Genomic DNA, 14,979 nt, shown 5'->3' with positions numbered 1-14,979 from the left:
GGAGTTTGGAGTCTCATTTTTATTTTTGTTTCCCCTTTGGAACTAGCCATCAGTAGAGCTGAATGGCTGAATGAGCCGGGAATGAATGCATGTATTCACTCAGTCTCTGAGGGTTTCCAACCTCACTTCAAATCCAAATGTTTTCTGGAGTGGGCACCAACGAGTCTTTGCAGTATGCTCTGTGAGGCCTTCTTATGCCTTGAATGCATCTCTTAGTGCTGGAAAAGGGGCAGTGAGGTGACAGGCTTTGTCCCTGTCACGTGGAGGGAGAAGGAGATGGCAAAGTGATTCACTGGGGGAAAAAATAGTGGAGCCTTTCACCTGTTGGTCACTAGTTGAATCCCACCCAGGTTGGTAGTAACTGAAAGTCACTATCATCTGATGGCCCTTATCAAGGGTGCCATTTGTGAAAGGAGTTCCATCTGAGTAGTTCCTAGTGGACATATGACCCTACCGGGAAAAAAAATCACCACAAATGGTGCTCTTGATTGTCTGAATTTTAGCTTTTTATGTGCCTGGTTCTGGGTTATGCTGACTGGCTTTGCTGCGCCTTAGCTATGCTGCAGTGTTATTTCTGATGTGGGTAGTTCTTAAATTATGCCAGTGTGCTCAGAGCATAACAGTAGGTTCCCTTTTTATTCTGTGCATATACATCTAAATACATAGGTAGAGAATCCAAGGATTGAACAGGCCTGGAGACTAAGTTGCTCTTTTACCCTAGAGCTGATCCCTCTAGATCAGGGTCAAGTCACATTGCCAGGGCAGTGTAGGAAGAAGTACTGGGCTCTGTTGCTGCCCATGTTTTGCCTGATCTCTGAATTCATATGGGACCCTGCTCTCCAGGCTGTCAGTTCAGCTCCGCATCCAGAAGCAAACTTTTAAAAGATATAATCAGTAAAAAATGGATGCCTCCATGGACAAAAGGGGAAGAGATTGCAAAACATGTCTGATTGTCTTGAGGGAATGATGACGACACTCTTAGTTATGGGGCTAGTGACCAGTCTGTACTTGGACACCTGTAACTCCCAGGTTCTTATGGGTAAGGGTAGAAATGTCCCTCTCTTGAGTGTGTGTTCACGTACACCTGCACACTCCTCTTCAACCTCCCACTTCCAGGCAAAGGCCAAAAATAATTATGCTGCACTCAAGCCCAAGGAAGCTCTCTCATAATGCATTTTCTTTCCACCTGTCCTGATCTTAGGGTTGGCTAGGGGACAAACCAGCCCCGGTGAAGTTAGAGCAGCCTCTAACTTCCAGGGACTGGGGAGTGTTCTGCTGGCCCAGGATTGCTGAAGTACATTGTTCTCCACCTCTGCCCCTGCTGCACTGGCCACACCCTCTGTACCAGGAAGTGAGGAACAGGTGGTATAAAGCTCACTGTGCAAGTTTTGCAGGGCTGAGCGTTCGCCCATGCAAGGGGAATCCTCAGTTTCCCACATAGGCCTGACTACAGGCTTCTTTTGTGCCACTCTGGAAGTACAAAGGAACCTTGGTGGGTGCCAAGGACTTTCCCCCCATCTTTGCAACCAGCCCTCTCCCTTCTGGAGGAGCAGCCACAGCATTAACTTTCTGCTTCGGGGTAATGTAGTGATGCTGTTCAGACCCCCTACGGGAATTCGGGAAGTCAGGTAGTCTGCACAATCCCATAATTTAACCCTGTTTTCATTCATTTGCTGCATTTGCTCTGGATGAGCATAGACTCATCATGCTTTACCTTGAAAGTATGTTTTATTTTGTTTTTCCTAATCAAACTTGCCAGGCTCCTGTCTCATCACGCAGATTAGCCCCTTTTGATGAGTTTGAAACAAAAATATGTTTGCAAATCAAAAGATGTTTTTAAACAGAAGGAACATACATGCTTGACAATTGCCCTGCGTTTATGCAGAAACTGTTCTGATTGCCTGTCTTTTGGATAATAACATATTGTGGAGGAACGCAATAATAACTAGGAAACAAAACTGAACCTGGTATCACGGCTTTCCTACAGAAGACAATATGATGTTTTCTAGAATATTCCCTGAAATGAAATGCACATGAAAGTCTGGAAAGAAAAGAAGGTGATAACCTCAGAGAATTTGCCTGTAAAACAGGCTTTAATGACCTTCCAGGAAAGCTTGTTTTCCCTGAAACAAAACCAAAGGGAAATGAAATACATTAAACTGGGTTTAAATGATGTCAGAGTGATGATATAAACAAATCCAGGAAACAAATAATTTTGTGGGTTTAGTTTAAAATAAATGTTTACAGCTGAGTAAGTTAAAGAAGATGCATTTTCCTTTCCCTTAATGGTTCCCTGTGTTTTAAATTGTGTGTCATGAACCCTTAGGGCTAAATGGGAACCTAACAGCTCTCATTGTTCTCAAGATGCTAGCTGGAAAGAGCACTGCTCCATTGCTAGGCACTGGGCACTTTTGAAAAAAATGGCCACTTTATTTAAGTAGCTAAATGGGAGCGGTCGGGTGTGGAGTTTTTTGGAAAACCTGGCCCTAAGATACTAACATGCTATTTTTTATACTGCTATTTTTAGAGAACCTCTTTGTAAACAGGAAGGCAGATTACCGTACCAGTCATATGTCCTTCGCAGCAGAAATGAGGGGCTCATCCTTGCACAGCCAACTTGCCAGTGGTTGAAACCCTCCAAAGGCCCTTTTAATGCATTCACAAGCATGTTTACCTGATCCTGCTGCTTATTTATTGAAGTATTTTTTTCAGTAGAGATTTGTGGAGTCCATGATTACATAGAAATGTATAACAACCTACGGATTTTATCATTGGGATGAGTACATAGACATTACGTGGTGAACAGAGAGTGAGTGCAGTCGAGCTTATGTAGCACACACCTGCTTAGGAATAGGCCAGCTGAGAGAAGACATTTTCCATGCACAAACTCCAAATCATTACAGAATTATAATGAGGCCCCAATTCCAGAATAAACTGGCTAAAAGAATATGCTTATAAAGGCATGAAAATGTAAAATACAATAAAAAACGTAAAGGAATACATCTGCTTAAAAGGAATACACGTCAATTCAAAGAATACACTTCTGTAATAGCTTTACTCTGGGTCACTCATCTTAGATGCAGTGTTTGTTAGCCAGTGAGAATGTTGATCTCTTGCCCAAGTCATTTGTTACAGATGTTACATGACTTACCCAACATTCTTCAAAAGAAACCAAGCAGCACCTTCTGAGCTATCTGTGAAATCTTCCCGTGGGTGTCATTTGACCTACCCATTTCAGACCAGGAAACAGGAACCCTGGATATTTTAGTTGCAATATTCAAAACACATATTAAAACTGAAGTAACACAATTTCACATCCCCTTCAACCCATTCTCGAGCTCCATTTCTCAGTATTTCCCAGAAAGGGGCATTGTTAGTGGTTAAAAGACACAAGATCCCACGGACCCCAGTGTTAGAAATTCTCAAGGCCTCCAGCAGAAATGCTTAGAATAGCATTTATTTCACTTTCCTTACTAGTATTAAAGGTTAGTGCTTAAAGCAGATGGTGCAAATAAGTGAGCCCTCAAGAAAATGTTTTAATTGGGGAAGGGGTTAATGAGCTCCCTTTTCTCTGTGATCTAGAGAGGGATCCAGTGTCCCCACTAGTTTTTTCCCTTCTTTGTCTTCTCCGTCACAAAGCCCAGGGGCCATCCACCGCAAAGGGAGATCAAACAGCACCCTTTGGAGCCCAGCTTGTATGTCCTTTTTTTAAAATGTCACATGTGTTGCAAGTGAGGTTTGAGGGACAATATTGTTTCCTAGAAAACATCCAGACTGACACAACATCAGCATGTTATGTTACCCAAGGTGACAGTGATGTATCACAGCATTGCAGGGTGGCGTTGGTGGGGATGGGGGTACGTGACACTGTGGCTCAGCATCAGGCAAACATGACCTGTTTGTCCCAAAGAACAAACTTTAAAATGGTAGCAGCCCAAGTGCCACTCCTGAATCAGCCAGTGCTGAATGTTTGAAGGGAGATCTGGTCTGAACGCAGCACCTGCAAGGCACTTCCTCCCATCACCTCCTTGCAAATTCAGTACAGTGCCTTGCACTGGCTCTGCTTCCCTCCATCTATACTGGCTCAGGGTATATACAGTGAACTGAACATGGCCACTTAGCCATGGTCCCACACCTGACGTAGACAGCTGTTTTTATGTATGAAGAAGTACATGGTCCTACAGGTGCATTTGGGGTTTTTAATCTGACTTTGGCAAAACCTATGAGAGCTTCTGTTCTCCATGAACTAAGAGCTGTAATGGCTAAGGCCTGGTCTACACTAGGAAATTAGGTCGGTATAACTATGTTGCTCAGGGGTGTGAAAAATCCATACCCCTGAGTGACACAGTTAAACTGATGTACCCCTCTGACCCTAGACAGCACTAGGTCAATGGGAGAATTCTCCCGTCGGCCTACCTACTGCCACTCTGGGAGGCACAGTACCTACGCTAATGGGAGAGCCCCTCCCGTTGTTCTAGGTAGTGTCTTCACTGAATCCCTATAGTAATGCAACTGCAGAGGTGCAGCTGTGCCACTGTTGTGGGTTATGTGTAGACATACCCTAATGCTTCTGTTTGTGAGGGAGAGGGCAGATATTTTAATATCGGCGTGGGCACCCCCTTGGGCTTTATAGTAAAAGAGATGGGGGAAAACTTCAAACTACCAAACCTTGGAGAAATAGACACCTTAGCTCCAGGGAGACACTTTCCGAGGAGCTTTAGAATTAGTGGCGCCTTCTGTCAAATGCTTCGCTAGCAGATGTTGCTGGTCTTATGTCACTCACTGCTGGTTAGTTCCAGATTGTAGGGCCCCAAGAAACAGTACCACAGTGGTGTGATCTGGTTCCATCAGCCGGTCTTTACAAACTTCATGCTCCCACATTGTGGGCTGTGGGACTCCTTTAGAGATTTCCGTAGGTACGGGAATCGCTGCCACTCTTCTCTCCCAAGGTCTCTGTCCTGACTCTGTGCTCCACAGAGTGGTATTGGACGATTTGAGATCTCATTGACAGCGGTGAATGGGGTGTTTTGTGCAATGAGGTGAGTTGGTTTTTGCAGCAGAATAGCTGTCACATTTTAGTGGACTCCATGAAGTCCCAATCCTGGGTGGCTGGTGGCATCCTTGAGCAGGTCCGATGGCACTGGGAGATAGGCTGGGCCCGCCTGAAGCTGTTTATGGAACGCCTTAGGGAGCCCAGTCGCTTCCAGAACCTTAGCTGCGGTTCACTGGCATCCTCTGGGTGGTAGGGCATGCACTCGTGTGGCCCATAGCGGGCCTGGTCGAGTGCTGCTGGTTTGCAGAGAGTGATGAAGATGAGACAGGTAGCCAGGAGGACAAAGATGCAGATGAGTGCGATGATAATAGGCAAAGGGTCTGGCTTCTCCCCTGGGGCCACAGGACTTAGTGGGACCAACTTGGTGGTGGTTACAAGGAATCCAAGGATACTAGGTGTTGGAGAGGTCTCATTCCCAACAGCCTCTGTGTTCATCTTTCCTGCAATGCAGAAGATTAACAGAAATAAGGTGGTCAGGTTTCAGAGTAGCAGCTGTGTTAGTCTGTATCCACAAAAAGAACAGAAGTACTTGTGGCACCTTAGAGACTAACAAATTTATTTGAGCATAAGCTTTCATGGGCTACAGCTCACTTCATCGGATGCATAGAATGGAACATACAGTAAGAAGATATTTATACATACAGAGAACATGAAAAGGTGGAAGTACCCATACCAGCTGTAAGAGGCTACCATCTAGAACAGGCCTGCACAACTTATGGCCTGCGGGCCGCATGCGGCCTGCGGAGCCTCACTGTGCGGCCCGCCTGGGGATTCTAAATCCCCCGCACACGGCGCTCTGCGGGCAGCCCAGAGCCCTTTGAATCCCAGCCACGGCAGGGAATCAAAGGGCTCTGGGCTGCCTGCAGGGGCAGGGAGCCCAGAGCCCTTTAAATCTCAGCCGCGGCCAGGAATCAGAGGGCTCTGGGCTGCTGGCAGCCGCGGGGAACCCAGAGCCCTTTAAATCCCAGCTGCGGCAGGGAATCAGAGGGCTCTGGGCTGCCCGCAGAGATCCCCAGCCGCGGCTGGGATTTAAAGGGCTCAGGGCTCCCCGCGGCGGCCGGCAGCCCAGAGCCCTTTGAATCCCAGCCCGCAGCCTCTGATTGCCCCCTCCCCGGACCCCTGCCCCAACTGCCCCCCAGGATCCCCACCCCCTATCTAAGCACCGCTGGTCCTTGTCCCCAACTGCCCCCTCCTGAGATCTCCCCCAACTTCCCCCCCAGGACCCCACCCCCTACCTGTCCCCTGATAAACCTCTGGGACTCCCATGCCTATCCAATTGCTGCCTGTCCCCTGACTGCCCCTCCAAACCTCTGCCTCATCCAACCCCCCCCTGCTCCCTGTCCCTTGACTGCCCCCCCAGAACCTCCTACCTCTTCTCCAACCCCCAGCCCGCTTACCGTGCCATTCAGATCAGCGTGTCTGGCTCCATGCAGCTCCAGACAGTTGCTGCCATGCTCCCCCGTGGAGCCCACAGCCCCCTCCCCCCCCCCCAGCACCTGCCTTCCAGATTTGAACACCTCAAAATTCAGGAGTGCTCAAGCTCGGTTTGGGCAGCTTTTACTTCATTTCTCCCAAATCAAATATACTGATCCACTGTAACTTGCTGTAGAAAAAGTAGGATAAAATTGAGCAAGAAATGCTTATTAGGACTGGAATTGCTATTTTCAACACCCATTGCCTTTTTGTTTGTTTGAAAGGAAGACAGTGATATTGCATTAGCAAATTCCCCATAGAAAGAAAGAGTGGAACAAAAGAATAATAAAGGCACCTCAACGTTTCCTCATTTATGGAGGACAGCCTTATAATACGCATCCAGATATCCTCCAATCACACAAGCTGAAAATTGTTCCACTTTACTGCAGCTCTGTAACCATATGGGAACCAATCCTGTCTGTGTTTTGTGCACATCCAAAATTCCTGCTGAATGACCCACCCTGGGAGCGAGTTACCAGTGACCCAGGGCTGGGGCGGCAGGAGGTGGTGGGGGGGCCACTGGTGGGGGGGAGCCCAGGGCTGGGGTAGCAGCAGGGTGGAGGGAGGGCACTGGTAGGGAGGAAAGGGGGAAGCTCAGCGCTGGGGCGGCAGAGGATGTGGGTCAGTGGGGGGAGAGCCCAGGACTGGGGCAGCAGGGGGTGCAGGGGGGAACCCAGGGCTGGGAAGGGGGGCAGACAAATTTTTTTTTGCTTGGGGCAGCAAAAAACCTAGAGCTGGCCCTGCCGGGTTCCCCCAGCCGCCGGAGCCCCGGGCCCTTTAATTTGCCCCTGAGGGCTCCCAGCCACCTCTTTAGCTGGGAGCCCCTGGTTGATTTAAAATCAAGTATCACCTCCCCACCCCCAACCTTCCTTTTTGGCCCACAGCTGTTTTGGTGGGGCGGCGCTGGGGAAGGAGGGTTTGTTTCCGCAGGGCTGGGCGGCCCTGGGGCGGGTGTTTCCGCGGGGCCGGGAGGTTTCGGCCCTCAGCTGTTTTCTTTGGAGGAATGTGGCCCTCGCCGCTTTATGAGTTGTGCAGGCCTGATCTAGAAGCTGTTCCGTAGCTGTTGTAAAATTGACTGATGGCCTCAGTCCACAGAGGTTCACACATCACCAAAACCACGCTCATGACTGGTTTCAGTTAGCACTGATGTGGGTAACATCAGCAAGGAGGACAATGACTACTTGGGATTAGAGATGGAATGACCATCTTATCCTTAGAGGATGGTTCCTCCAGAATTGGGCTGAGGCACGTCAGTGGGCCAGTGTGTGAGATACGTGTTCCTTGGTTAAAGAGAAGACTTCAGTTTGCCAGGTTACCGGCCCAGCACCTTTCACCAGTACTAAAATGCACCTAAAAACATGATGCAGGAAGCTTCCACTGGCCCCAGTAAAAGTGAAGGTAGGGGAAGTTTCCATGAGGCCCATCATCACATGGGCAAAGTGCACATCTTTGCATTCCACTCGTAACTCTGACACCTTCTAACAAGCACCCGGCTTTTTATTTTTAAGAAATTGAATTACCCTGGCTGACAGTCCAGAGTTTGGACTCTCTAGAAATGAAGTACGGGGCTGCAAGCCTGTGACATGAGGTTATGGAACTGTTTGTTCCAATACACCAGCAGGGACAATGCAACAAAAGATACCCTATTGTGGGATTTAGATCTATTAAATACAGTTCATGTGCACTGAACTAAAATACAAGATATAAAACAACAGAGCCTCCTGACAGGAATATCTATTAAAGGGAATATATAGCCACATACTGGTATGTGGAGCAAAATGCACCCCTCCCCCATTGCCCCAGATAATTAGCATGTCACATCTCTAGTGCTGCTATTCCAATGGTGCTCCTTTATGTAAAGCTCATCAGTGAAGTGTAAGGAAGGGAAATACCAGACCTGGTCGAAACATTTCCATCAAAACATTTTTAAATAGGAAATACTTTTTCGATTCATCAGAATTTTTCACCAAATATAATTGGGGGTTTGGGGAAAAAATTTGGATTTTTTTCAATGAAACTCCAGAAAATGTTGCTACCAAGACCATTCTAAAGGCATTTAGTACAACCGTGCAGCTATGTGAACTCAGTCTCAAACACTCATTTTAACATTCAGATGTATTTCTTTTCATCACTGAGCTGCTTGGATTTTCAAGAAATATAAGGGCTGGGTAAATATTTTTAAAAATTATTATTAATTGGTTTATTATAATTATATTACAGTAGCCCTGAGAAGCCCCAACACAGTAAATAATACATGGGACCACATAGTGAACAAGGAGGAGAAAACAAAATCTTGAATTAGCAGTTTATCAAGCGAGGACTGTCTGTCCTGTGCACTGAATGGGGCAGGGTTGCTGTGGAAAAAATAGTTTGTAATCATGTCATTTAAGACTCTCACATAGTGCATATGCACAGGCAACCTTAATTCTGGCATTTTCTTGGTTTTGAGTGCTAGACTTTGCAAACTTAGTTATGTTATTTTAATGTAGTTTTTATGGATAATGTCCTTGCTTTTTTTAAAAAAATGCAAACTGAAAAAACAGAAATTTCATCATGTGGCATCAAAATGACACCCACATGCATTGTCAACAGGGATGGAATCAACCGCACGGACCTGAAATAATTGATAGCAATAGTAGATTGTCATCCTATAGGTAGACGAGCAGAAGAGGGAGATGGGACTCTTTGCCAGTGGGTGTCTCTGTATGTATATATACACTCTTCTTATATGTTCCATTCTATGCATCCGATTAAGTGGGCTGTAGCCCACGAAAACGTATGCTCAAATAAATTTGTTAGGGCTTGGCTACACAGGAAACTCCAAAGCGCTGCCGCGGGAGCGCTCCCATGGCAGCGCTTTGAAGTGCGAGTGTGGTTGTGGCGCCAGTGCTGGGAGAGAGCTCTCTCAGCGCTGCAGGTACTCCACCTCCCCGTGGGGATTAGCTCCCAGCGCTGGGGCACAGTTTACACTGGCGTTTTACAGCACTGTAACTTGCTGCGCTCAGGGGTGTGTTTTTTCACACCCCTGAGCGAGAAAGTTGCAGCGCTGTAAAGCGCCAGTGTAGCCAAGGCCTTAGTCTCTAAGGTGCCACAAGTACTCCTGTTCTTCTTATAGCTATTACTGTGATTTTTTTGAAAGGCTTATAACATGGCCAAATTGAGGCAGATTTTCATGGGGATGGCAAAGGCACAATCCCTGACAGAAAGGCCATCTCCTGCCAAATTTCAAGTCCTTGCTCCAAAGGGGGGCTAGAGCTCTTCAGAGAAAAGGTCTCAAGAATTTAAGATGAGCAAAACGTATTTTTCCATAGCCTCGTTCCCAGAAATGGCTGATCCGTTTTGGCTGAAATTTTCCAGACAAATTCAGTCTGAGGCAGACATCCAGTATGGAAAATGTCAGCCCAGATGGTTGAAGTTTGACAAAGTTATAAGTAAGTGAAAACAGGGACTTATGCAAAATGCCTGGTACACTTAATAATAGGCAATGCTGCCCCCTACCTATAATAAGCAAGACAGACAAAGGAAGTATTGTTATCCCCATTTTACAGATGGGGAACCGAGGGACAGAGAGATTCTGTGGCTTGTCCAAGGTCGCACAGGAAATCTGTGGCAGAGCAAGGAATAGTACCTAGATCTCCTGATCCCGTTCAATGCCTTAGCCACAAGACTGTTTTTTTCTCTCTCTGTCTTTAGAACCCTGTTTTTCATATCATGCTAATGAGTTAGTTTCCTTCAAAATTTTTACACCTTAGCCAGCTTATAAAAAAATTTCCCCAGCCACGCCCCCTACACTGAGGACCAGAAAAGGAGTTAGCTTAGGAGCAGCTACAGCAGCTCGGTATCACTCAGGAATCCCCCATGCTAGTGGAATCTTTCACAGGCCATCTAAGCCAGCATTATTGTTGCTTTGCATTGCCAGAGCAGCCATAGCTAGGCCAACATCTGGCCCACAGATAAGAGTTAGCCTGCAGTTGGTGGTTTTCAGTGGAATTGCTGGTAGCCATTGTTAAAGAGGCAACTCCCAGGTGTAGAAGTCAGTGGAGGGACTTAACTGTATAATGAATGTATCCAAATGAAAGCTGAATCAAGCAATGTGCACAGAACGATATAGGAGATTTCCCACATATTTCCTTGATGATTTATATACGAAGCTAACATTTAAATGGCTGTTTCTATAGAAGCTTGAGGCTTATGCTATTGCAACAGTCATGGTGGACAGTGATCAAGATGGCTGTAGAGGAGCTATCCAACTCACAGTCTAACTCCCTATTTCTATGAGAGAAGCAGGAAAAGGGGAGTGTGCTAAATCATGCTTGCTTTTAGCTTAATCCCTACATCCAATAGAAAATCCATTCTTCAGGTGAACTGCACTATATCCTGACCCCACTGACACTGAGAGTTGGAAAAATATTCTGCTGCATATTTCTACAGAGATTAAATCACTATTGCAAAATGTTTGCTATGCAAATACTCTAGGTACTAGAATGGCACAATATGCAATCATAACATTTTTTTAAATACATGAAAATATAAAAACCCACCATTTTTAAAATTGTCTATAAAGCTTTAAGGGATATCTATTAATTATAATAAAAAAGACAACAGCATTTTACATACATGCACTCTCAATCATTAAGCAATCACATTATATTCCAGCATTAATAGTGACTTAACCAACCAGTTCCTAAAAATACTTCTGGCTGACGGTGTCTATTTAGTATGATGAAGAACACATGGTGAGTGACTAGACTTAAGATTCAATGTACACAGCTATAATTCAGTCCCCCTGTGACACTGTATCAGAATCTCATTCCCCTGGATCACTTCTTAGGCCCATTTATCTTACTAAATGTCATGTCAGATCTGAGGAGGTCCTTTCCCCCACCAGTAGAAGCCTTTTTTCAGGTTGGTAAGATATGTGTTTGCTTTTGTTTCAGCCTCTGCCCTTCCCGCACCTTCTGGTGGTGGTTCTCATGAAAGAGGTTTATTCACAATTCTTTAGATGGAGAAACTTCCCTCAATACATGTAGGGAAAAGCCACCACATTCCCTGTAGCTTCCAAAGCTGCCCTGCTGCAGCCAAAGCAGCTCAAACTTCACCTGGAGAGCTCCAAGAAAACCACATGAACCGAATTACCTACACAAGATCAGATTATTTCCTTTAACATGTGGCAAAGTGAAGGGTCAGAAGTCATCTTCACAAAGTTCAGATGTGCTTCTGAAGGTTTCCAGCTGCCTACCTTCAGTAGAAAGATTTTTCATGTTTAAAAAAAAAATGCAAACTTTCCAGACTTCACGCCCCTCACCCTGGCATCACTGCAGTGCTACCACAACTCCATTGGAGAAATGGCTGAGGGCCCCCTAGGGATACCACCAGGATTATTGTCAGTGTTCACCAGAGAGTGACCCAAAGCACTCTTCACATGGCCTCAGTGGCAATTCCATTCCCAGCCATCCAGGGGAGTGAGGGAGGTTTTGAGTCATTTCCTTCTTCCACTGACTGAGTCAGATGGGAATCATTTTGATTTCCAGACGGGTATTCTCAGCATGATTCACAGGATTCTGGCACTACCAGAGATTATTTTTGCCAGCTGTTGTGATTCTGTTGCAAATCTTGCAATATTTGGTATTTTTTCTTAAGGACCCAGTGCCTGGATCCAAGTCATTACATGAGAATCTCAGCTTTCCAAAAAAAAAAAAAAAGGAAGAAAGACAAAGAAAATTCCTAGCCTTCACGGTTGCAGAGCCAAGCTTGAAAACATGAACCCATGTACAGCACAGAGGTTCAAAAACCAGAAAGCAAAGAAAAAGAAACCAAAATGTGTTAGATTTTAAGCCAATTTCATTTGTGGAGACCTGTCTCAAGAGCTTTGAATTCTTGCACTTGACAGTATAGAGCGCTGCACAGCTGATATCCAGTACCTCAGGCTGAGAATACACTAAGGGATTTGCAAACACAAGTCACTTGTGCTAGCAGCTGTAGGCCGTATTCTGCTCTTGGTTACAACCAGCGTCCTTGCCACTCCACTGAGTTGAATGGAGCTACTCCAAATTTACACTGCTGTAATTGAGTGCATTTGGCCTCCGAGCTCTGAACTGAAGAGTGGAATCTCTCTGATAAATCAGACAACTTTGTGCACAGTCTGTATTGCCATTATGTCTATTTTCCTTCACTTTAATGTCCACTGTTATTTTCCTGAGACAGTGTATTGATTTCCCTTCTCCCACAAAAGCCTGCTGAATGCTCATCCTAATCCACAGGTAAACTAAAGCAGACTCACAGGTCTGAGAAGAAACATTCCTGCTCTTTCTGCAGATCCTTTCCATATCTCATCCTTTCCACCCCTAATTGCTTGTCCCTGACAACTCTCTCATCCCTTCTCCAGTTGCATGCCCCTCTCTCTCTCTCTGAGATGGTGTTGCCAGAGCCTGGACCCCAAACCGAGCTAGTGCTGGGATCTGCTGTGTGGTACCCACTAGAGTGAAGGGCTTCCCATGTTAATGGCTTTCAGAGCAGAAAGGGGAACCTCCCCCATATACCACATATTAAGCGGGACACTTTGCTACCACACAAAGTCAAAGGCCTTCATCAGTTCACTGTTCAGTGCAGGGGAAATGGCTGTTCTGGGTAACAGACAGATTCAGGCCAGTGCTGCAGCTAGCAATTTGAAATTAGTTTTATACTACTGCTGAGCAAATTGTGCCTGATATGTATAAAATTGGCATGTATCCATTTGAATTGAAAGTGGAATTCAATTCAGCCACATACACAACTAGAGGTGGCAAATAATTTAGAATTTAATTTATTTATTAAATCTCATGAAATTAATTGGATACATTATTCTGTAAATGTTAACAAAGCATTTGCCCAGCAGTATTTTTAAACATACTAGCCACTTCGTTTCCCCCAAGCCCTGCCTGCATACCAAAGTTGCCATTCTGTGATTGCTCCCACCGCAAGCACAATTAGCTAGTGAAATCCAGCAGTGTTAATAAAAGGCCTGTTGAAGAACAAACAATCTGCCAGTTAGGGTGACCAGACAGCAAGTGTGAAAAATCGGGATGGGGGTGGGGGGTAATAGGAGCCTATATAAGAAAAAGACCCAAAAATCGGGACATCTGGTCACCTTACTGCCAGTAACCATGCAAAACATTGCCCCATCTGATTAAATATAGTATGAAGTGACTATAGCACACAGATGAAGGTTGTAAAGTGTTTGCAACAAAAGTGAAAAAGTCATAGTTTTGGAACATAATAAGAAATGGAACAAAAAGTTCCTCTCCTCGATCTCACCAAATAGCAGGTCTGGAGTGGGTTTGTGCATTTTTGCAGTAGTCATCACAAGTTCTCATCACCTTTTCTGACAATTTGCTGGGAGAAAGTCGTTTTCAGTGGCTTGTGCACTTGTGATACAGCGCTGATGAAAAGGGGCTTTTCTCTTCCCTTCTCATTGTATCTTGAAATTGGTGAACACTAGGAAAGTGTTCCCAGCTCTGCTTAATATGCAAAAAAAACCTTTAAAAAAAAAACCAAAAAAACTTTCACCTGTTTGGGGAAGGATGTAAAATTCAGTGGCTCAGTTTTGTACTAACAAGCACAAAGTTTCAGAAAACTCAGTATTTTAGTACCTAATCAGCGCAGAACAATCACTTAAAATATCAGAGGGGTAGCCGTGTTAGTCTGGTTCTGTAAAAGCAGCAAAGAATACTGTGGCACCTTATAGACTAACAGAAGTTTTGCAGCATGAGCTTTCGTGGGTGAATGCCCACTTCGTCGGATGCAATATGTTTCCCTTTGACTAATCTCCTCAGACTCAGACCACTGCCCCAAAACCCTACCTGCAGATCAGTAAGTGATACATTCACAGAGCTGTTTCCCTCCTCCATTGTTGGATTCCCCAGCAAACAGACAGAGACAGTGATCATGAATGATCAGGTTTGACACTGACCACCTTATTTTAGCGGCGTCCCAGACCATCTCACACCCTCATGCCCTGGTGGCTCTAAAGCCTTTTGCTTTTCTCCAGATCTTTGTGAAATCAGACTTGAAAGGTGGGACGAGGGGATAGGCTGTCCAGATTAGAAGGATCTGAGAGCACTGACCTTTCCCTTAGAAGCTGTCAAGAACTGCTGCATAACACAGGCTGCAGGATAGCTCTTCAGAGATAGCGCAGATCATTGATTGATCATTTCCCCCCTTGTGTGCTCCTACAGCTGATGTTATCTTTTCAGGACAATCCCATGAGGCTGCAGCCGGTCCCCTGGCTTTGTACCTCTCTGACTAATACTCAAGATGCACAGGGGTGTCTACCTTCTCCTGTCTTTTCCCTCTTGCTGCGTGCCCTTCCATAGCTCTCTGTTTCTTCCAGTCCCTTACTTCTTGGGGGAAGGGAAAGGGGGGTAAGGTAGGATGGGGGGGGAGAGATGGCAGCTAGGATGGGAATAGCAGGAACA

General features: G+C 45.6%; 2 protein-coding genes across 21 annotated transcripts in view; one reads left to right on the top strand and one right to left on the bottom strand.

Moving 5' to 3' along the window:
- Positions 1 to 14,979, top strand: part of CDH23 (cadherin related 23) — a 529,883-nt gene that overhangs the window by 381,528 nt on the left and 133,376 nt on the right. Inside the window, exon 28 of one of the 20 annotated variants that reach the window (XM_045025471.1) lies at positions 2,528 to 2,961. The exons of the other annotated variants lie outside the window; for them this stretch is intronic. Within the exon in view, the coding sequence (XP_044881406.1) occupies positions 2,528 to 2,542 (15 nt within the window). The 3' untranslated portion in view covers positions 2,543 to 2,961. Of the gene's footprint in view, positions 1 to 2,527; positions 2,962 to 14,979 lie in introns of those variants that run through there. 20 annotated transcript variants of the gene reach the window in all.
- Positions 4,466 to 14,735, bottom strand: C7H10orf105 (chromosome 7 C10orf105 homolog). Its single transcript, XM_045025476.1, has 2 exons — positions 14,629 to 14,735; positions 4,466 to 5,493 (listed from the first exon to the last, which is right to left on the bottom strand). Exon 2 carries the CDS (start codon positions 5,486 to 5,488, stop codon positions 5,069 to 5,071), a length of 420 nt encoding a protein of 139 aa, XP_044881411.1. The 5' UTR covers positions 5,489 to 5,493; positions 14,629 to 14,735; the 3' UTR covers positions 4,466 to 5,068.

The sequence above is a fragment of the Mauremys mutica genome, chromosome 7 (genome assembly GCF_020497125.1).
Source record: "Mauremys mutica isolate MM-2020 ecotype Southern chromosome 7, ASM2049712v1, whole genome shotgun sequence".
Lineage (NCBI taxonomy): Eukaryota > Metazoa > Chordata > Testudines > Geoemydidae > Mauremys > Mauremys mutica.
The sequence above is the reverse complement of the archived record's forward strand: the minus strand, read 5'-3'. Positions and strand labels throughout refer to the sequence as shown.